The 24218-nt window shown below is 36.4% G+C and overlaps 1 protein-coding gene and 1 non-coding gene across 3 annotated transcripts in view; both read left to right on the top strand.

The window, feature by feature from the left end:
* Positions 1-22789, top strand: part of SKIL (SKI like proto-oncogene) — a 30082-nt gene extending 7293 nt beyond the window's left edge. For both annotated transcript variants that reach the window (XM_054700714.1, XM_037525713.2), the window contains exons 3-7: positions 9789-9886; positions 11755-11987; positions 15354-15592; positions 16840-17064; positions 17681-22789. In XM_054700714.1, the coding sequence (XP_054556689.1) occupies positions 9789-9886; positions 11755-11987; positions 15354-15592; positions 16840-17064; positions 17681-17839 (954 nt within the window). In that variant the 3' untranslated portion in view covers positions 17840-22789. The remainder of the gene's footprint in view (positions 1-9788; positions 9887-11754; positions 11988-15353; positions 15593-16839; positions 17065-17680) is intronic.
* LOC119258367 (small nucleolar RNA U13) lies at positions 19290-19390 on the top strand. Its single transcript, XR_005128230.1, has one exon. It is a non-coding gene; the product is annotated as a small nucleolar RNA U13 (small nucleolar RNA).
* Positions 22790-24218: the final 1429 nt, after the last annotated feature.

Here is a 24218-nt window from a genome sequence, read left to right as displayed (position 1 = left end):
TGAAGTACATGTGTTCATGTGAGAGACTACTAAGAATATTTTTGACTGAATTTCTAAAGTTAATAATCATAGGTTTAAAGAATGTCTTTTTTTCCCATCTTCCCATAACCTCTGTTTGTGCTGGGCATGCCAGAGGCACTCTGTAATTTCTTTTTAACCAAATACATTTTGAAAAAACCACTATTTTAGAATATTTGCAGTTTTTTGAAAAATAATGTTAAACATAGACTTTGCAGATAGCAGTCAAATAAAATAACTGATCAAATGAGAGGGTGGATTTTGAAAGAGTCTAGAAATATCAGATGGTGTTTCAAACTATTGAAATACTAATGTGTATTTGGGGATTTCTCCTTTCCCCAAACATCCTCTTGACTCAGAATTATGTCAAGATAGTTCTAAGACAAATAAGGTAACTTAGTGTTGGGTTAAAATGTATCTCCCTTAGTTACTGATACACAATGATTATACTAGTTGGATTTTGATTTATTTATTAAAATGAAGTATTCAAGAAGTAGGAAACGGTTTGTTACAAGAATTAAGAGGATATTTAAATGACATCTAGAATGACTTTGGGAATAGTGCCCCCTTATGGTTTAGGAAATAGTCTACATGCACATCTACTATTAAAAACTGTTTAAACATATAAAAATATTAACATTTTCAGAAAGGCTTGTGATAACACAGACATTTATCCTTTTGGTCTGAGAAAAGATAGAAAGAAACTTCAGCGAAGAAAAGAAAAAGAGTAGGCCTGGGCCATTGTGTAGACAGTCAGTACTGCCTTTTTGTAACTGTGCATACATTACTATTTATGACACCAGGAGAACAAGGAAGTAATCAAGAATTGGGTTAATTTCAATCCCTTTAGAATTCTGGGAGTGGAAGGTGATTGTGGAGCCTGAGCTTAAGTTTGTGCAAGAGGTAGAACTAACTGGGAGTAGCTTTAGTAATGCCTTGAAACTGTGTCTTATTCACATTGTAGAATTTTTGCCTATTGTGGTTCACATACATAAAATTATTTAAGTACTTTTTTAGGCTACAAAAAGCAGAAAGTAGATATTTTAAGGTATGGCTTGCTTCTGTATCTAAGTCTAGTAATATAGCACTATGGTAGGCAGGAAGAGGAATAACTAAGAAAGATATAAAATTAGTTTAAAAAACATTTGACTTCATGATTTCCAGATTTAGAAGTGAGTCACAGAAATGTGTATGTAAAGACTAGGTGGAGGCCATAAGATTTATTTTATTTATTTATGCATTCAAGAACTGGGGTACAGAACAGAGGTGCAGGTGAGAAGATTCACCAGAGACAGAATGGGGAGCAGAACAGGCGGATTGACTGAAATACACTGCTGAGGCGAGCAGGTGAGACAGGAGAGGTCTGTTGGGCCTTATGGGGTTAGCTCCCTGGCCTGGAATCAAACTCTTGCTGAAGTGGCTGGAGATAACTTAAGAACACTGACTTTAACCCCTGCACCACTGGGGAGACCCAGTTACCAGTGACTTTTTTTTTCTTTAAGATTTATTTATTTATTTATCTATTTATCTATCTATCTATCTATTTATTTATTTATTTATACACGCACTGGGTACAGTCAGAAGCGCAGGAGGGTGAGAGAATTCACCAGAGCCAGAGCAGGGAGCAGAGCAGGCAGAAGGACCAAAGCACACTGCTGAGGGGAGCAGCGGGCGGCAGGAGAGGTCTGCGCGCCATGTGGGACCCTCCTTCAGTGGCCAGGGAGCAGCAGGGGATCGAAGTGGCTCTGCAGAGACTGCGGGCAGCTTCGCAACCCAGCGCTCAACCGCTGTGCCACTGGGGAGACCTGACCAGAGACTTTTAAGGAGAAAAACTGGTTTAATTTTAAAGCAAAGGAGAATTTTGTTTTTATTTGAGATAGTGAATTTATTTTGAGTTCTCAAATAAAAATACATATTTTGTTTATGGGGATAAGGATACAAGTTTAAGAAACTTAGTGAAGGCAATTTTGATAAAGTAATAGGCTTTTATTCCATTAAAATTTTCTTTTTGGTATGATTATAAAAGCTGTCTAGAACTATTGGACTTAAAAAGTGTAAAGAAGAAAACATAATTTCCTCATGGAATGATAACTACCATGGGGATTGGTTCCTTTTACATATGTAATGCTTTGTAAGTCTGCAGAAGCATCTGTGGAGTACAGTGTTATTAATACAGGACTAGTTGTTGAAATACTACTTCAGAATGAATTTTAAGACACTTCACTTTAGTGCAGTGTTTTTTCCCTTCAAATTACAACTAGTCATTCATGCAGCCTTTTTTTTTTTTATAAATATTTATTTATTTATGCATACAAGAGCTGGGTACAGGTCAGAGATACGGGGGAGGGGAAGAGTAAGAGGATTCACCAGAGACAGAGTGGGAAACAGAACAGGCAGACTGACAAATAACACTGCTGAGGGGAGCAGTGGGTGAGACAGGAGAGGTCTGCTGCGCCATGTGGGTTGCTCCCTAGCAGGCCGGGAATCAAACTCGTGCTGCAGAGGCTGCGAATTGTTTCATAGTGCGATGGTTAACCCCTTGCGCCACCACAGAGGCTCCCATGCAGCCTTTCTTATCGGGAGTTCCATGACAAAAGAATTAGCCCTGTAGAAAATGATATGAATGATGGTTTCCTCACTTCTCCCAAGGATGGTGTATATAGTACCATCTAAAGTGCCTTGGAGAGGTTAATTCACTGCATGCAATGAGTGTTTTGGGGCATTTGGGCTTAATTCTCTAGAGACCTCCAGTGGAGAAGGGCCAGTAAGGTCATGAAATCAACTTAGTGGGTCACCAGCATTTAAGAAAAAAACATGAATCTTAAAAAAAAAATTAAAAAAAAAAATGAAATAGAATAAAATAAAAGGCACGGCCTCCCTGGTGGCGCAAGGGGTTAGGCACAGCACTGTGAAGCTATCTGCAGCCACTGCAGCACGAGTTCGATCCCTGGCCAGGGAGGTGACCCACACAGTACATTTCAGTAGATCAGTCTGTCTGTATTATTCCCCACTCTTTCTGGTGAATCCTTTCACCCCCTGAACCTCTGACCTAAAACCCAGTTCTTATATGCATAAATAAATAAATCTTTAAAAAAAGGCATAGTGTATTGTACATAGGAAAATTAATCTACATTTTGATACTGTTAATTATTTGAAGGTCAAAAAATAAAAAAACATAATTCTTAAAAGCCATTTGTGCCGAAATGGGAGAGACTAGCAAAGCCTTAGATTTGAGCAGATTAAAACATTTTAGTGAAAATATGTATACACTATGGAGATTTCCAAGTAATTGTGTTAGTGAATGGATTTTATACCGCAGAATTCCAGTTTAAAGTTTTTTTATTTTGAATAGTCCTGGGAATTAATAGTATTTTTAATCAGTTCCTTTTCCTTCAAGATATAAAATGAAGTTTTAACATACTACTGACTTCACATGGCTTTGCTTCTGTGAAGGACTTAAGATAATAGGCCTTTGCTTTTCCTGTAAACATTTTAAGCCATTTTATTTATTTATTTGTTTGTTTATTTATTTTAAAGATTATTTATGCTTACAAGAACTGGGGTACAGGCCAGAGGTTCAGGAGGGTGAGAGGATTCACCAGAGACAGAGTGGGGAGCAGAACAGGCAGACGGACTGAAAACACTGCTCAGGGGAGCAGTGGGCGAGACAGGAGAGGTCTGCGGTGCCATGTGGGTGTCTCCCTGGCCAGCTGGGAATGGAACCTGCTCTGCAGAGGCTCTGGACAGCTCACAGAGCTGTGCTCAACACCCTGCGCCACCAGGGAGGTCCCATTTTAAGCCATTTTAGATCTAACATTGGTTCTATGAGATGGTCAGTGAGTGAGAACAGCAGACATTGCCCTAACTCCTGAAGATCAGTCTTTGTTGGTGGAGTTGTTTTGATCATAGAGTTCCAGTTTTTGCCATTAGGTTGATTAATTCTAGTAATTACAATGAAGTGAGGCACCAGATGAAGCCTTAAAATCTCTTAAGTAGCTATTTGCTACCTTGTAACACTATTCCTATTTCACTTGTTGAAACACTCATTCACAACATGTTGGAAGTATTGGGGAAACCTGATCCTTTACTGAGAGATTCAGTTACTTTCAGTAAGAGCTGTTGGCAGCTGTTTGGGAGGGTGTCTTGTGTCCTTCTGAAATCATTTATTGACTACGTGAATGTCTTAGTGTTATACACAGTAAAAAAGACTTATGTACCTAAGAAGTTGTAGTAGAACTACATATTCAGTCATGTACTTAGGTTGCTAATGATTTACTTTGGGCTTGTACAAATCAGTGTGTATTTAAGATGCACCGTTTTATTTCTTAAATCATTAGAATAGACTGTTAAATCTACCAGTCTCACTAGTCCTTTATGTGCTTATTGTCTTATGAATACCAAAATGTAGAAATTAATATTTATGTTTTATAGCACTTTTAAAATTGTTTAAAAAATTAATTTCCCCACATTTAAAAAAAATTAATTCTGATTGGAGCAGACTTTGGAAATTCCACTAATATTTTGAAACATTGTTTTGACTCCAGTTCAGTGTTTCTCACAAGGATTTAAAGATCATAATATAATCTAATATTGTAATTAAGAAACAGTGCCACTTACAAGCAAAGTTTTATTGTTGAAGATAAGCCTAGGAATTTTAAAGAGTTTTGACTTTTGAGTACAAACTGGAATATTTGTACATGAATAGCGCTGGGTGGATTGAATTGCTTTTGTATCTAGAAAGTGATAACAAAAATGCTTATTGTTTTTTTTTTGTAAATAAAATCAACTTCTAAATTGTCACTGTGAGACTAGTAAGCATTGTATTACCAAAATATAATGCTTCTTTTATTAGGAAATCTGATTATAAAAGCATGTTGTATATATAACATAGTAAGTTGAAATACAGAAAAACTTTCATAAAACATTTCCTAATTTTTACTTATTTAAAATAAATTGTGCTGTATGTTTTGGGATTGCCAAAATTTTGCATTCATAGGTGTCGTTTGTTGTCTTATGGCTTAGAATTTGGAATGAAAAGGTATATCTGAGATTTTTCTTAGGTAATTCAGATGAGGGTGCCATCTATTCATTTTTTGTTTCTTAAAGATTTATTTATTTATAGGACCTCCCTGGTGGCACGGCGGTTGAGCACTGGGTTGCGAAGCTGCCCACAGCCTCTGCAGTGCTGGTTCAATCCCCAGCTGCTGGGCAAGGATCCCACATGGCGCGCAGACCTGTCCTGCTGCCCGCTGCTTCCCTCAGCAGTGTACTTCCTCAGTCTGCCTGTTCTCTTCTCCGCTCTGACTCTGGTGAATTCTCTTACCCTCCCGCGCTCTGACTGTACCCAGTGCTTGTATAAGTAAATAAATAAATCTTTAAAAAAAAAAGATTTATTTATTTATACAAGAACCAGGGTACAGGCCAGATGCGCAGGAGGGTGAGAGGATTCACTAGCGACAGCGGGGAACAGAACAGGCAGACTAATGAAATACACTGCTGAGGGGAGCAGCGGGCATGACAGGAGAGGTCTGCCACGCCATGTGGGACCCTCACCCGCTGGCAGGGATCAAACTGGTGCTGCAGAGGCTGTGGACAGCTTCACAGCACTGCACTCAACTGCCTGCGCCACCAGGGGAGGCCCTATTCATTTTTTTAAAAGATTTATTTATTTATGATGACAAGAACTGGGGTACAGGCCAGAGGTGTGGGAGGTGAGAGGATTCACCAGAGACAGAGCGGGGAACAGAACAGGCAGATAGACCGAAGTACACTGCTGAGGGGAGCAGCGGGTGAGACAGGAGAGGTCTGCTGTGCCATGTGGGTAGCTCCCAGGCTGGGGATCTAATTCATGCTGTAGGGGCTGCAGACAGCTTCACAGTGCTGCGCTCAGCCCCCTGTACCACCAGGGAGGCCCCCTATCTACTCATTTTGTGGTAGATAATGGTGGGGTAGTTGGGTGATCAGAGTACTTAAAAAATGTTAAAGCACTAAGTTAAGCTACTAAATGATCTATTTCTCTCCTTTGCTAAATAGTGTAACTGTATTTTGTTTAAATATACAAAGGGAATAAATTATTCCTACATTACAAGGTATGATAAGAGGCAATAGGTACTCATATCTTCATATCTAATTTTTATTCCTGATGAGTAGTAGCATTACTGCGGTGCCATTTAATTATATTGTTCTTTTTTTGAAGACCTAATTTGTATGTTGACACAAATGCAGACTCGAGAAATCTGGCATGCCTGTGAGTGTTTTGTTGTATAATATGTGCTTTTCTTAACTGTTTTTAACAGGCAGTTAAGATAATTTGTTATAAATGTTACCACAGCATATTAGGTAAGATTAACTCTCACCTTTCTATAGTAGTTAGTGTTGTGCATTTACCCATCATTTATGTTATTTGTAGATCTGATCTCAAAAAATACATCTCAGGGACTAGTCTTTGGTGCATCTTAGAATATAAGGCTATCGACTATGAAAGAGACTATTCTGTTAGTTTTGTGGTAGCAGAGTAACCTTGTGAAAAAGCACCCTGGGAATTACTAAGTTAAGCTGGCATTTAAAATTCATCAAAATATTGATTCTAGCATCAGTCAGGCCTGGTACTAGGTACTGAATAGAAATGTAAGTAAGACAGCCCTGGACTTCCAGCTGCTGTTCAAGCAGAGGATGGATTGCCATTTGTTAGGGATTTTGAATAGGGAAAATTCCAGGCATTGATTTGGGTTTTGTACTAGGTAACCTTTAAGGAAGGGTTCTTCAGAAACATAGTCTGTCCACTGGGTTGGTGTGAAGATAGGAGATAAAAATAAAAGGACAGTAACTTAGAGAGGGATGGATTTTTAAAAATATGAGTATGCCAGCAGGTGTTTAAGTTGTTACCTAAAGTTTACGGGACATCACAGAAATAAAGATACACTTAAGTTTGGACTATGAAGCAAAGCAAAATTTACACACATCAAACTGGAGTTTTGAAATGAACTTAATGATCAAAATTGAGATTTTAAGTCAACCTTCTTTGGCTAAAGAAGTTTAGAATTTGCTATTCTGAAAGTTTGAGATTCCAAATACCCATAATAGGAAAAACATAAATATGCAAATTGATTTTGGTAATTTTAATATAAAAATGTGGAATCACTTAATTTATTGGACAATATATCCAGAATTGTTTCTGATATAAAACCACAGTACCTTATTTTCTGAATAATGTGTTTAACAAATGACTTTTAGAAAAGAAATTTTCATTTCCAGCAGATTTTATATTTCATTGATTTGTTAGCATGAGCTTACCCATTCTCATTAACACCTCTTTTATTATATACAGTGTTTTGGTGAAAAGGGAATTCTGTAAGTGAATTTTCTAGATAATGAAGCTACACTTTTAAGCACTGGGGTTTTTTTAGACTCTTATCTTTCTCATGGATTCTAAAATGTCTTAAATAGTTTCCAGTCTTCCTGAGTAGTATATAGTGTGGTATATTTGTATATGGTGTAAATACAGAAAATAATTTAACTATGTTATCTTGACCCAAGACGACTTAACATTCATTACTATATTGTGATAAGGGTAGGAGACAATTGAGATATGTTAAATTATTTGCTCTGGCTTATACTAAAGCCCTTGATTGTCTTGCATTTTGAATCAGTTTTTCTGTTTTCATTTTGTAATTCTTTTCTCTCCTTAGGCTGTAAGCCTTCATCTAGCATCTATCATTTAGTATTTCTGTTGCTAGCAGTCAGTTCCCTTTCTGATTTACTTGTTGAACTAAACTGTAGGCTGAGAAACTATGTAAACAAGTGATTGATTGATTGTTTTTATAAGTAAGCAGTTGAGTTTATCTGAGAGTCTTAACATCTTCAGAATATTTGGTAAGGATTGTGCAGTTTAAAAACACTTCTCTATGTAGAGTCTAGGGGGCTTCACTGAATACTCAACTCTTAAATCCATTTAAAATATTATTCTCTTCTCTGTAGTCTTGTGGTAGTGTTAGTCTTTTTTTTTTTTTAAGTTTTCTTTATATTTATTTATGCATACAAGAACTAGGGTATAGGCCAGAGGTGTGGGAAGGGGTGAGAGGATTCACCAGAGACAGGCAGATCAGGCAGATCAAGGGAGAAGAACAGGCAGCTCTACTGAAACACACTGCTGAAGGGAGCAGCAGGTGAGACAGGAGAAGTCTGCTGTGCCATGTGGGTTAGCTCCCTGGCTGCTGGATCGAACTCATGCCCCAGTGGCTGGCAATAGCTTGATAGTGCTGAGATTTTAACCCTTGCGCCACTTGGGAGGCCTTTCTTGCCTATTAATTTTAAACAAAAATGTTGATTTTCCACTGTATGTCACTGTATTTTTGTTTTTGGCTTTTAATTCACCTTAAATCATCTTGTGATTGACCAAATTGTATATCCTGTGCTTCAAGATCTGTTTCCTTTCCATTATCACCAGTTTTGTTGGGACGCACTGGGTTACTTGTTAGACCTCCCAAGTTTCGTCACCCTCATTGGCTTCCATTTTTTATTAGGATATCCCTAATCAAACCATTGGCACTTTATGAATCTTTTGCTTTCATCACAACTTTATAGCATTGGGAGATCTCTTTTCATTCCATTTCACTTAGTTGCTTGGTTTTGAATTGCGGTATTGGGACATTAGGCAAAATAATTTTCCTCACTTCTTTTTATTTTGTGGCTGTTCCCAAATAGTGTTGTTTGTGTTATTGGATGAGGTCATTCCCCACTCTCCTTACCTAGTTGCAGAAGTGAGGAGAGCCTCTTAGAAGAATATCTAGCTCTCCTTTTTGTCTCATTCTCCCTTTATCTCATGGCCAGTTCATTTTACCTTCTTTTACTGGGTTTAGCCGTTCACCCTTGTTGCTTACCTCAATCATGCCTTCTGTCAGCTCTTTGCCCCCTCTATCAGAGGCTCTTAAGCTGTCATCTTAAGGTACTCTTTTCCCAAAAATTCAGTGGAATATTTGAAATGTGAAATATGTAGAAGGGTAGATAAAATATAAGGACAATCAAATTATGGGGGAATTTGGAAATCACAGGTTTGGTTTTTTTTTTTTTTTTTTTTTTTTTGTGGGACCCTCGCTGGCGGCCAGGGAACGAACCGGCGCTGCAGAGGCTGTAGGCAGCCTCGCAGCCCAGCACTCAACCGCTGTGCCACCAGGGAGGCCCAGGTTTTTTTTTCTTTTTCAGTTTCAGAACTTCAGTTTTCTAATCTGAAATGGCAATAAAGATGCCTATTGAATGAGGTGTTTGTTAGAGTTAATAAGTATGTATTATATTACATGTATTTAATGACATGTTAGAAATAGCAAATAGGTATTGCATACTATTTGAGAAGTATACTATTGTATACTATTTGAGGTATTGTGAGAAGATTTACCAGAGACAGAGTAGGGAACAGAACAGGAAGATTGAAATACACTGCTGAGTGGAGCAGCGGGCAAGACAGGAGAGGTCTGCTGCACCGTGTGGGTTGCTCCCTGGCCAGGGATCGAACTTGTGCTGCAGTGGCTGTGAATAGCTTCATAGGTTGTGTCTTAACCCCTTGTGCCACCAGGGAGGCCCTGTAGCAGTCTCTTTGAATTTTAAGTGAGTAGACATGGTATTTACTTAAGGAAAGATTGCCCATTACAACGTAAGTAATGTAACTTAAATTTTCAGGGACCTCCAGAGGCACCTTGTTGCCCTATCAGGTTTAAACATAAAATTAACCATTATATCTTCCTTCAGTAAACTTCCCCTTCTTCATTTTTCTGTAGGTTGATACACCATCAGGAATGGACTTACAGTCATGGTATCCTGTTATAAAGCAGGAAGGTGACCATATTTCTCAGACACATTCATTTTTACATCCCAGGTGAGTTGAATATTTGCTTATTCATTTGTTGATTCATTCAACAGCTATATGTCAAGCACTATTCTTTCTTTACCTTGGGAGTCTGTTACTTAGTTTTAGACTTGTTAATCATAGATTATCTTTGAAAATTCAAAATTCTTTCTTTTTTTTTTTTTAAGATTTATTTATTTATTTATTTATACAAGCACTGGGTACAGTCAGAAGTGCGGGAGGGTGAGAGAATTCACCAGAGCCAGAGCAGGGAGCAGAGCAGGCAGAAGGACCGAAGTACACTGCTGAGGGGAGCAGCGGGTGGCAGGAGAGGTCTGCGTGCCATATGGGACCCTCCTCCGGTGGCTGGGGAGCAGCCGGGGATCAAACTGGCACTGCAGAGGCTGCAGGCAGCTTTGCAACACAGCGCTCAACCGCTGCGCCACCAGGGAGGCCCTGAAAATCATTTGTAGTTAAGTAGATGGAGAATAATATGTCTTCTGTTCCTATTTAGTACTATAAGGAAATTGTAGTAGAACTGTGTAGTTAAGCACTCTGATACGGAAATGGATCAAAGAAAGAATCTGAAATCATAAATTGTGTTGAATATTTGAGAAAACTTTTCATGGCATTTCTATATTTTTCTAGAAATAGCTCATCTCCTTTTTGCTCCACACTAAAACAATCAAAGTTTTCCTTTAATTTCCTTTCTTTCTTCAAGAGTTAAGCCAGCTCTTCAAAAGTTTGGTGTGCAACTTTGCTGTCTTAAAAAGAAAATTTTTGAAATTTAGACTTTCATAGTAACCACATCCCTGAAAATCAAGTTTTCCTATTTTCAATGAAAATATACCTTAGATTATAAACCATATATGGGGTCCTAGATTTTTATTTGATGCCATAACTATACATTCCTCCCTAGCATGTTGATGAAGAATATTTAGTCTTTTTACATTTGTAAAGTTGTTACTGTTGCATTTAAAGTAAGTCTTTGGGCAATAATAAACCTGTCAGTTTTCTTAGCAAAATACTGAGTTTTCATTCTTAGAATTCATGTGATTAGTAAATAATATCTCATGGAAAGAAAATAAAAGAGATTAGACTTTCATGGATGAAGTGTTGCAGCAGTGAAATGGTTTCATCTTCTAACTAAGGACTATGCAGTATATAGTTAGTAATAGGGAACTTAAATAGTTCAAATTTATTCCATGAGTCTTAGATAATCTGAACAATTTTAGGTGAGATTTGAGCACAATTGGTAGTTATTCCTTCAATCTTAGTTTTGCACAATTTATTATTAGTCTTTTATCACGAGTAGGAAGTACTCAAGTATTTTAGGATGATTGCTTTGGGGGGGCTTGTACAAGGATTACCCTAAAGCTGAGCAACATTCAAAGTGTCTGTTCTCTCCTCGATTTATAAGAAGGGCCCTGGGAACTCCTCACTGGGCCTATGGTGAATCAGGCTATGGCCATGCAGTCTGGGACAAAAAACCTCACCATAATGAAGAGCAAGGATTCCTTGTCTTTGGAGAGGTATGGGCAAGGAAACTGTCCTCCAAAGCACCATTTAGCCTATTTTCTTTCTGGTATAAACCTCATCTACTCAGAGCTGTTAAACAGTTCTATAAACAGCTTTCATGCTTTTAATTGTCGGGAGGTTTTGAAGAAAGAGAGAGAGTGATTTTTTTCTCTAAGGATCTTTTTAGTGCCTAGAAATTACTTTTGGTAAAATAACAAAAATCCCTTATACTTTTGCTCTTACTGCCAGAGTACTGACTTTTTCAAGAATTTTTTTCTGACTTTTATTTTCTGAATTGTTATGTTGTCGATTTTGATAAAAACATTTCTCTTTTTGCCTAAATTTATGATGTGCCTTATTTTGCCTCTTTTTGTTTATAGCTACTACTTATACATGTGTGATAAGGTGGTTGCCCCGAATGTGTCACTTACTTCTGCTACAGCCCAATCTAAAGAGGTCACAAAGACAGAGGCAGGTAGATCTGTACCACGGCAGTCAGAGAAACCTCACAGTAGTGGAAGACATCAAAAATCGGTGTCTTATCCAGATGTCTCTCTTGAGGAACAAGAGAAAATGGATTTAAAAACAAGTAGAGAATTATGTAGCCGCTTAGGTAAGTATTCACACATTATCTTTTTAAAATCTGATATCTAATAAAGTCTTTCAGTATTTTCAGAGGCTTTCTGTTTAAGAGAAATTTCTAGATAATTGATAATTTTACCAGAAAAGTGCCACCTTTCAAAACTGAGTGATTACTTTGAACCTCAATTGCTACACTTTTCTAGAATAGTGATAGCCATGAAGACTGACAAGATTGATATATTGGCTGCATAGCTACACACTGCAAAGATTTTTGTTTGAGTACCTGCCTCCAATTTCTTTAGTAGGTCTTTATTTTTCTTCTTAATTTGCTGCTGTGAACTGAGAAACCATTTAATAATGCTAACAAATATGACAGTAGTTAAGTATAGAAATTAGGGATACTTTGTTATGAAATAAGCAAGGACTGAAAATTCATATTGGTAAAAGAGAGGCAGATGGTATAAATGCATAATGCTCACTGGACATCTAAAAAAAAAAAGCTGCCTAGTTACCATGCCTTTTAAAATACTGTGGACCAGCAAGAGGAGTCTGCCCAAGTGCTATCTATATTACTCTCCTTACAGCAGCAAAGCTTTGCATATAGCTTAGACTGTGTGACAGCTGCTTCAGAACAGTTAAACAGTTCTCTAGTCATTTAACTTTTTCTATATAACTAGACTTTTTGGAGATTTTCTGTACTTTAATTTTGAGATTTTAAAGATCAGTTTTCTTTGGATTTAGATATGGTAAGCTCTTAGTAAAATGTGCCATTATGCCTATTTTATTATATTTTATTTTCCAAATTAATCCTAGAGACTTAAAAATTGTGGATATAATTTATGTGCCATAATATTTATCCTTTTAAAATTTGCAGTTCAGTGGTTTTTTTTTTAATATTATAGAACTGGGGTGTAGGCCAGAAATATCGGGGGGGGTGAGAGAATTCACCAGAGGCAGAGTAGGGATCAGAACAGGCGGATTTATTGAAATACACTGCTAAGGGCAGCAGCGGGCAAGATAGGAGAGGTCTGCTGTGCCATATGTGGATTAGCTCTCTGGCCAGGGATCGAACTCAGGCCACAGAGTTGATAGCACTGAGACTTAACCCCTAGGCCACCAGGGAAGGCCTGCAGTTCAGTGGTTTTTAATAAATTCATAAGTTGTACAATGACTGCAACTGTTTAATTCTAGAACATTTTCATCACCCCCAAAAGAAACCCTATTCTCTGTTAGAAGTTACTCTCTATTCTCCCTTTCCTCAGTCTCTAGTCAACCACTAATCTATTTTCTGTGTTTATGTGTTTTGCCTGTTCTGGACATTTTATCTGAAAGTATTCATATAGTATGTGACTTTGTATTATTTGGTTTCTTTCATCTAACAGTGTATTTGCAGTTCATGCTGTAGCATATATTGGTACTTCCTTTTTATGGCTTAATGTTCTATTATATAGCTGGATATACCACATTTTGTTCATAAGTTGATGGATATTTGGATTATTTACTTTTTGGCCATTATGAATAATGTAGTATGAATACGTATGTATAGCTTTTAATTTGGACTTACGTATTTCCCTTGGGAATATATTTAGGTGTGAAATTGCTGGCCTATATGGTGACTCTATGTTTTCTATCTTGAGGGACTGCCAGCTATTTTCAAAAGCAGTTGCAACATTTCCATTCCCATCACTAGCTTATGAAGTTTCTGTACATCTTTGTCAACACTTGCTATCGTCTGTCTTTTGATGATAGCCATCTTAGTGGTTGTGACATGTTATCTAACGGGTTTTGATTTGTAGTTGTCCAGTGAATAATGATGTTGAATGTCTTGTTTTTATGGGACATTGCAAATCTTCTTTGGAGAAATATTTATTTCAGACCCTTGGCCTTTTAAAAAGTGGGTTGTCTCTTACTATTGAGTAAAGAGAGTTCTTTACATAGTCTGAACATGAGACTGTTACTAGATACGCAATCTGCCATTCTGTCAGTTGTCTTTTCATTTTCTTATTTGTGCCCATTGAAGCATGAAAATAGATTTATTTTTATTTATTTATACATACAAGAACTGAGGTGTAGGCCAGAGGTGCAGGGAGTGAGAGGATTCACCAGAGACAGAGTGGGGAACAGAACAGGCAGATTGACTGAAATACACTGCTGAGTAGAGCAGCTGGCGAGACAGGAGAAGTCTGCCAGTGCCATGTGGGTCAGCTCCTTGGTTGAGGATTGAGCTCATGCTGCTATGGCTGGTAATAGCTTGATAGTGCTGATACTTTAGCCCCTGCACCAAGGCCCCTGAAGCATAAAAGTCTTAAAGTTTGATGAAAGTCAATTTAGTGACTTTTCTTTGCTTGCTTGCTTTAGGTGTCATGCTTAAGAAACCATTGCCTAAGTCACTGTCACAAAGATTTACATTTAAGAGTTTGCATTCTTACATTTGTTTTTTGATCCATTTTGAGTTAAATGAGGTTCAGTTCTTATTCTTTGTATATACAGTTGTCCCCACACTATTTGTCAAAAAGACTATTTTCTTCTGATTGAAATGTCTTGGCAGCTTTGTTGAAAACCAGTTACCCATACACTATTTTTTTTTTTTTTTTTCTGGATTCAGAGCTTAGTCACAGTCTTGATTTCTGTAGCTTTGTAATAAGTTTTGAAATTGGGACTTGTGTATCCTCCAACTTCAATCTTTTTAAAGATTATTTTGACTATTTTGGCTTCCTTGCATTTCTATGTGAATTTTAGAGTCAACCTATCAATTTCTGCTGCGAAGTTAGCATTGAAAAAAGTAGATCCATCTGGGGATTAATACCATTTATTTTCGTCTATTTGGTTTGCTCTAACAAAAATATCGTAGGCTAAGTGGCTTATATCATACACATTTATTTCTCATAGTTCTGGAGACTAGGAAATCCAAGATCAAGGTGCCAGCAATTTTCTCTGGCAAGGGCCTGTACACAGATGGCCATCTCTCACTGTGTCCTCATGTGCTGGAAAGGGTGAGAGAGCTCTCTTGGGTCTCTTTTATAAGAACATACATTTCATCATGGGAGCTCATGACAAATACCTCCCAAAAGCCCTCCCTCCTAATACCATTACATTGGGGGTTAGGATTTCAATATAGGAATTTGGGATGTTTACTAACATTCAGTTTATAATATCATCTTAACAATATTAAGTTTTCCAATTTGTAAACATTGGATGCTTTTCCACTTACCTGTCTTAATTTTTTTCAGTGATGTTTTGTAGTTTTCATTGTACTAGTGCTGTACTCCTTTTGTTAAATTTATTCATATTTTATTTCATTTGTAAATAAATGTCTTTGTTTTAATTTATAGTTTTGTTCTAGTGACTTTTTAACAAAGTGATATTTATACTTTGTTACTTCATTTTTGCCTCATAGAGCCATCGATCTCAAATAATTCCACAGGTAAAAAGAAACCTGAATCACTCACTTGCAACTTAGTTAGAGACACAAGCAAGATGGGAATTGGCCGTGATGCTGCAACTTCATCTCCACTTTTTGTCAAAGATGTCAGTGAGGATGATAAGGGAAAAATCATGGAAGAAGTAATGAGAACTTATGTAAAACAACAGGAAAAACTGAATTCTATTTTACAGAAGAAGCAACAACTTCAGATGGTAAAATTTTTGTCCACTATTCAGTCTATTATGTAGTCTATTATGAAAAGATAACTTTTGTGTATTCTTTTAAGATTTATTTTATTTATTTATACACACAATAATTGGGGTATAGGCCAGAGGTGTGGGGGTTGAGAGGATACACCAGAGACAGAGTGGGGAGAAGGACAGGCAGGTCTGCTGAAATACAATGCTGAGGGGAGCAGCCATTAGTTTACAATACTACATAAATTTTGTGAGAGCAGCTTCAACACCTTGATATATGTAGATGTCTCACCAAACCCACCACCAGCATTCCATTGCCATCCCCACTATCAAGTTGATCCCGCTCTTTCCTGCCACATCCCTTCCCCTCCTTCTGCTTCCCACCATATTTTTCAGCATCTAGCTGTTTTGCTTTGTTTATTTATATACCACATGAGGAATTAATAATTGTCTTTTACTGTCTGATGTTTTTCACTTAGCACAACCACTTCAGGTTCTGTTCATGTTGTTGCAAAAGCAAAATTTCATCTTTAAAACTAGCTGAGTAGTATTCCATTGGATTTTATATAACATAACTTTTTATCCAGTTATCTGTTGATGGGCATTTAGATTGTTTCCATGTGTTGGCATTTGTGAATATGATATAAACATAGGAGTACGTAGTTTTTGAATCAGTGATTTCATATTTGGCTAAATACCTAGAAGTATTATATATTAACAATTTTTTTTTGGACAATGTATTTATGCATTTATGCAGAGGTATGGGGTGGTGGGTAAAAGGATTCACTGAGAGAGTGGGGAGCCAGGCAAATCTACTGAAGTACACTGCTGAGGGGCAGCAGTGGGCAGACAGGAGAGGTCTGCTGCACCACATGGGTTACTCCCTGGCCAGCTGTTCCCCAACCAGCCCATATTCAACTTGTGCTGCAGTGGCTGGCGATAGCTTGACAGCACTGTCTTTAACCTGTGCACCACCAGGGAGGCCCCTGTATTAACAGTTTAAAAGACTCTCCATACCGTTTTCCATAGAGGCTGCACTGATTTATATTCCATCAGCAAGAAATGAGAGTTCCTCTTTCCCTGCACCTTGCTAGCACATACTGTTTCTGGTCTTTTCGATACAGGCCATTTCACTGGTGTGAGATGATACTTCGTTGTGGTTTTAATGTGCATTTCCTTAATAAGTGAGGTTGAGCATTTTCTGAATTGACATTTCTAATATAATAGGGGAAAGGTAGAAATTGTTTTGTGATTCTTTACAGGAAGTTGAAATGTTGAGTAGTTCAAAAGCTATGAAGGAACTCACTGAAGAGCAGCAGAATTTACAGAAAGAACTTGAATCTTTGCAGAACGAACACACTCAAAGAATGGAAGAAATTTATGTTGAACAGAAAGACCTAGAGAAAAAGTTAGAGCAGGTAATGAAGCAAAAATGTACCTGTGACTCAAATTTAGAAAAAGACAAAGAGGCTGAATATGCAGCACAGGTAAGAATTGCTCAGTTTGTCTAATGTTGCCCATTCAACATGGAAATTGAAGCTGTTGTTTCTCTATTGGAGAAATTACTTTTGTCACACTTACTAAGCTAGACTTCAAAACAAATTTTTTAAAAATGCACCTTTATGTTATATCATCTTTGATTGCTTTTTACTTTTAACTGTGCTTGACTCGCCTAAATTGTTAATTGGCAGCTAGCTAAACATCTAATGTTAGATTATTTTAATGTAGTTCGTGAGCTTTCAAATTAACAAACATGAACTGTTGCCCACGGTGTTCAGAAACACTGGAGCAAAAAATGACTAGACACACTCATCTTCAGAAAGATAAACAAATAGCTAACATGGGGAGGCTGTGACGAGGTATATTAAAGTACAGGGCTTAATGAAAGTGCTCTCTTCAGGTGCTCATTTCTATTGATTTGTTTTTCCCTCAATGTTATGCCAGATGTCTGGTTAATAATAACATTTGATATTCAAGAGATTATAGTATGCATGAAATAGTTCATTTGTAAAAAGGAATTTGAAAAGAAGTCTTTGCCATGAGGTAAGAATTAAATGAAAAAGTCAAAGTAAATGAAAACTAATGGGATATTTTAAATCACAGTTGGCTGAATTGAGACAGAGATTGGACCACGCTGAGGCTGACAGGCAAGAACTCCAAGATGAACTCAGACAGGAACGGGAGGCAAGACAGAAGTTAGAGATGATGATAAAAGAGCTAAAGCTGCAAATTTTGAAATCCTCAAAGGCTGCTAAAGAATAGAAGACTTTTCAAGAGATTCAAATGTATATTCTCAACATTTTTTTTTTTTTAAATTTTCCTTGGTAATTGAATTCTGAATAATTTATCTGCATGAAAATAACTAGGCATTTTACCCACTTGTAGATCAGAGAAGAAATGAAGAAATTATATATTAGTACATAAATTTTTACATTTGCCAAATGAATGAAAATGTATGTTTGTTTGTACTTTTATTTTCCCCCCAACCTGCTTAGTTAACAATACTGTATGGTTCCAAATAGTAGAAAATCTGCCTATATTTCTAATGCAAATTCAACAGTTGTATACTTTTTAAAAGCTGCATTATGTGATGGAAATTTTATTCATATTTGTGGTCAATTTTATTCATATTTCAAATAGTTTTAGGTACAGTGGTAGGTATTTCAAATATATAAATTCACTCAAGGAGTTAAATTTCCATTTTTTTTTCATTAGCACAGTCTTCTTTTTAAATTGATAGTATAGTCACTAATATATACAAAATTTGCTTTTATTTTGTTCAGATTATAGGTTGAATTTTTCACTCATTCTCTTCTTTGTTTCCTAGGAGACATTTTGTCAAAAGAGGCATTTCAGTGATGAGGTTATAGCACATCCATAGGCAGAATGGGGAAAGATGACATGCTTTATTATATACTGCTGCTAACATGCAGAAGTAGTTAGAATTTGTTTTTCAGTTTTAATGTGCTTATATTTAGAACTTTTTTTTTTTAATGCAACTTCAGAGGAGGGAATGAAATGTAATAATTTCTGGACTTTTGTTTATGTTGTTAATAGCAGTGTGAAAATATTAATGTTTTGAGATAAACTGATTACCATTGATGTATACCAATTTCTATCTAATCCATAATGTTCTTGTACAGTTTTTATATGTAGTTATGGGTTTTACTGAAATTTATATAATGGATTTGTTTTCCTTAATGGATTTTTTTCCTTTAAATTGTACAATATTAAACATCTTGAAGGTTATTTTGAACTTCTGTATGTTTAAATGCTAAGTCTTATCAAAATTTGCACGATTGGGACCATTTTCAATTACTTCTTAATACAAAATCAGGAATTTACAGACGACTGATAGAATATAATAGACTAATATGGGGAAGTTTAGTTATCTGCTACTAAATGGTTTTTACATAATTTTTAGAAGACCAAGGAATTCCATACTTTGGGGGAGGGGCGAGGTCTTCTGCACTTTTCTTTTTTTGCACAGAAAATTCTGTCATTCTTTAATGGCAAATTTCATCTTAGTTAATTCTTGGCTTATAAGGTGTCAGGTAAAATTCTTGGAATGCATTTTATTTTTTAAAGAAAGTTTTCTAAAGCTACCATTAATTGACATCATTATCCCGTGAGTTATGTTTTCTCATGTTCTCACATAAGGTACTGTATGAAATTACTTGAGAACTAAATTTATTTTTAAAATAAATTTGTGATCCTTTTGGATTCATAAGCATGATGATTGGGTATTCATGCCATTGTGTGTGACATGACTCTCAAACTTTGTTATAACACCGGCATACTACCCTTTTGACATGAAAAAAATTTGTTAAGGTTACGATGATATACTTTTTCCAGCATAGACAACAGATACTCCAATAGTGTAGAACTTCAAAAACAATCTGTAGCCCATCATTTTACCTCTTATTTTTATACTCTGCTAAAATGGTACTTACATATGCTAATACAATTTTTGTACTTCCAAAATATAGGATTTTTTTTTGTAAAGTATGATTTAAATGTCTGTTTTCTATTTAAAATTTTCCCTGAAATTTAATTTGTTTATTCTTGGGATTTCCTCAAGGAGGAACAAGTGTGAAAATGACATACTCTCCTAATACCATTTATTTAGATCTGGAGAAGGAAAAATCACAGACATTTTATGATAGTTCCATCGTATTGTAGTTGTGTCACACTAAGCATTTTGGGAGACAAACTTAAGCCCCTTTAATTTCCTTTTCTTTCTTATTCACTTAAGTTTCAACCCAAAGCTTAAAATAAATTGCTTTACTTTTGAAATATGTTATTTTAAAATTCTAGGCAGTGTTTAAGTACCTTTAAATTATCATGTACTCTTAATTTAGAATTGAGTAAAGGAATATTTTTTCTAGTCCTTCCCAAAATGAAAACTTGCCACGTAAAATTGTGTGGTCTTCATGTTCCAGAAGATATATTGATGTGCCATAGGTTTCTGTCTAGCTTCCTGGAAAATAGTTTTTTAGTCATTTGTAAATACACCTATTCTAGTTAAAAGTAATTTTAAGTTAAACTGCATCATATAGCTTGGAAATATATAGATTTTGTAATTCTTTAAAAGTGACCTCTGCTAAAATATCCATATAAACTTATTCTTCTATTCTTTGCATGCTCATTTTGTGTGTTGTTTGCTAGCTTAAAGTTTGTTTTGGTGTTAGTTTTTGCATACCAATTCATTAGGCAAGCAGATTTTTCCTTCAGATTTGATAATTTTATTCCTTTTATGAAAAAGTATAAAAATATTTAAAAAGCTGTATTAAAGGAATGGCCTATCAAATGTGCTAGAGTGTCTTTAGAAGGAAGGGAAGAGATTAGAATATTAGCTTTCAGGGTAATGGGTAATGTTTAATTTGGGTGTTGATAGTGTCTCTAAACTTTGTGAGAAAAATGTACCAAACTTATATGGGCAGTAAAGGTATAACCTGCTGTCATTGAGGAAACTCTAAAACCATCCCAGTTTCACAAATGCAACTTGTGACACTGAATGAATTTGATCCAGCAGTGTAAGTCTGACTTGTGCTTTAGTTTTGTAAAGCATATTCTTCTTGAAATCCCATATCCTTGAGAATTAGGATGTTTTATGCTTCTTAAACTAATTTTATAACATATTTAATATATTGTCAGTTTAGATATAAAGTCATTTGTATATATTGAATTAAAAACCAGTAAAGTAGGTAAAATAGACCAAGTACAATGATATTTGCCAGGTTATCCATATATTTTAGAAGTCATGATGGCAATCAATTTATTGCACATCTGGCTTCTATTTGAAGGAAAGTACAGTGACAAGGACACTCAAGTAATAAGAAACATGCTCAAGGTATTTCCCTCTAATTAGCTGGTTCTGAAGGTTTTTGATCAACTTCTAAAATTTTCTCAGTGAAAAGAGTTATGTTTTGATTACTTAGGGAGAATCCTCATTTTATTTGCTCTTATACATTTAATCTACAGGACATTAACATTAATATAATAAAAAGTGCTCATACTGTACATCTGTTTCTGTGCTTGGAACTACTTGCTAATAATTTTTATTGAAGCTGTCAGCAATAAGGGACACATTACTGCTGTTTTATACATTGTGGGATTGAATAATTTAAACAGCTCAATTTTTTTTCTAGTATAGGATACTTAAGCATTTCCATTATTGAAAGAAAGTTGTATAGATATTCTATATTGCATCTTGTTTAAAAGGATAGCCTTTTTTAAAAAAAGAAACCTTCCATTTAAATGGCTTCTGAACTACATAATGCAATTTGAAGCTTGTTTCTTTAGTAATAGAGTTAAATGTTTTATATAGTGCTACTGTTTTTGAATTAGTGATCACATGTATAAACTGAAATTTAAAAATTCAGCCCAGAAAACAAAATAGTGTATTAAGTTAGTTGAATGTAAAAGAAATTTATAAGATTTTTTTCCTTCAATATAGATACCTCACTTGAAAATAAAGCACAGCATACTTAAAGTAGTTCTAGTAAAAGAAGTCCTATTAAAAGAATTGCTAAATCTAGGACACCTTCTGGGGAATTATAGTTTGGGGAAAAAAATATCCTTGCTTTTAACCATCCCGTTAGAATTGTTTATCTGAATATTTTAGGCTAACGGTAGTCTTACTATTATTTCTGAGTTTAAATTATTTCTGAATTTCTAAATCTGTGAAAACAGTAAGTGAAATATCTGTTCTGCCTGTTGAAACAAATAGTTGACCACATTGACCATAATTCAATTTAAAATGTTGCCAATGATGTACAGTTTTATGGTTAACATTGCTGTGGTTGGTTGCATTACATGACACACAAAACTGTCCTCTACCTCACGTGAAATAAATATTTTATATGGTTTTACTATAAAACAAGACTCATCTATCTGGTCACTTAGTTTACAAATTTTGAATTATATTTATTGAAACATGACATACTGTGCTCTTAGCTTATACCTCAATTGTATTTTGTGCTGTTTTCCATTTTCATGCTTTGTAAATAACGTATAGATTGTGGATTAAATTCCAAATAAAAACTTTTAATGCCAATGAAATTGATTCAATCCATCTTACTATCCTGCATGAGTTTAACTTTCTTGTCCCTAAATACTGACATTTTCTCCTATTGTTCCCTTAAAGTTTGTTCATCACACATCCTCTTTCTTCGCATGACTTGTGATTTCTTTGGTTGAAAACTGAGTGTTTTATAATTGTGATGAGGTAATTCTGGAAATCGGATTTCCCCCCACCTAGGCTTACTGTTTTGCTTTTAATTGTTGAAGGCTCTGTTTGTCCATTTCTTAATTGATGTGTCTGTTCTTTAGCTCATGTTTAGCTAATGTTTTGGTAGGTATCTTTAAATGCCAGAAGTTATATAGAAGGACAAACATCTACACAATTTAAAAAAAACAAAAAAAATGCTACTCCCAATGGCTGCAACTTGTTGACACTCCTTCAACGCCTATTAGGCTTGCTCTGATACTAGGAATTAGACGAAAGTGAAAGCATATGACCTCAGGTCTTTTCTGCATCTTGCCTAGGCATGTGGAACTTTCTAAATTCCCCTGCAAACCGGCTGCTTATGTATTCTCATTTTCCAATTAATGAGACTCACCCTCACTTCTCCAATACTTAGTCTATTGATTGTTTCTACTCGTAGTCTCTTGGGTCGGGCATAGTCAACCTGGCATGCTTTACCTGCAGTGCCCATCGCTTTTGCCACCCAAGTTCCAAGCGAGGCGAATTGAAAGTGAATCATGTCAGTAGTTCAGGCATCCCTCAGGCAAGTCAGAACAGATGTACCTAATGATTTTTGAATAAGGGCTGCTCTGTTCCCTCTTGTTCAGGAGGGAACTGAGAAGGAGAGGAACAAAGGTGGAAAAAAAAATGCCTCCCAACTTTCCTATCTTGAACATAGCCTTTTCTTGATTGGGTGCGGCTTGTTTCCTATCAACATATGACTGTTTTCCAGAGCACTGGTGAAGCTGGTTCCAACAATTTGAGTTTTTTAAAATATTTCTGTGGGGAATGAGCTGGGGTTTCCTAGTTATTTTGCTTACTGCTCTCTCTCCTATTTAGCCAGTCTTTTCATAACGTTTCTTGCAAGTAATAGATTGCCACTTCTGTTATGTGCTGTTGTTCATACACAGTCACCCTGGAGCAATGTAGGAGAGCACAAGCAAGGAGGGGCTGTGGAAGGGGGGTGACTAGGAGTCATGTTAGACCAGAATTTTCCCTCAAAATAAACTTGGTTGAGACCATTAGGGTTTTGTTTTTCTTTTTAAGATTTATTTATACATACAAGAACTGGATGAGATGCAGAGGTGTAGGGGTTGAGAGGGTTCACCAGAGACACAGTGGGGAGCGGAACGGGCAGTTCTACTGAAATACACTGCTGAGGGGAGCAGCAGGCAAGACAGGAGGTCTGCTGCATCATTGCTCTCCTGCTAGGGATCAAACTCATGCTGCAGTGGCTGGCAATAGCTTGATAGAGCTGAGACTAAACCCTGCACCAACCAGAGAGTCCCAGGACCGCAAGGTTTTGTACATTAAAGCTAGAACCTGAAATCTGAGGGATGGACTTTTGCTTAGATGACAGTGATTACCATCTTCCCTGGCCAAATATACTCTGCTAGATACTGGGCTTACTGAAATAAAGAAAGCACTTTGGGGAACTTCCAGACACCTCAACAGGTCATTAGGTCATTTCTCCTTTTTTAAATTTATTTATTTATGCATACAAGAGCTGGAGTATAGGCCAGAGGCGTGGGTGATGAGAGGATTCACCAGAGATGGAGTGGGGAGCAAAACAGGCAGATCGACTGAAATACACTGCTGAGGGGAGCAGTGGGCGAGTCAGGAGAGGTCTGCTGTGCCCTGTGGGTAGCTCTTTGGCTGGAGATCGAACTAGTGCTGCAGAGGCTGCGGACAGCTTCATAGGTTGTGTCTTATCCCCTTGCACCACCAGGGAGGCCCCTCAACAGGTCATTTCAAAGCAGGGTGACTAATTTCTTTGGAGAGGCTAGGAAAGCATGAGGCCTATACCCAGCAAAACCTGGAGAGTGAGAAGTGTTCCCATTCCAAATGAGAGTGGTGCAGAACTTAGACATCAGTGTAAAAGAATAATAACAG

This window comes from Talpa occidentalis, unplaced genomic scaffold (assembly GCF_014898055.3).
Source record: "Talpa occidentalis isolate TD23 unplaced genomic scaffold, MPIMG_talOcc4v2.1 talOcc4.4, whole genome shotgun sequence".
Classification (NCBI taxonomy): Eukaryota; Metazoa; Chordata; class Mammalia; order Eulipotyphla; family Talpidae; genus Talpa; species Talpa occidentalis.
The sequence above is the reverse complement of the archived record's forward strand: the minus strand, read 5'-3'. Positions and strand labels throughout refer to the sequence as shown.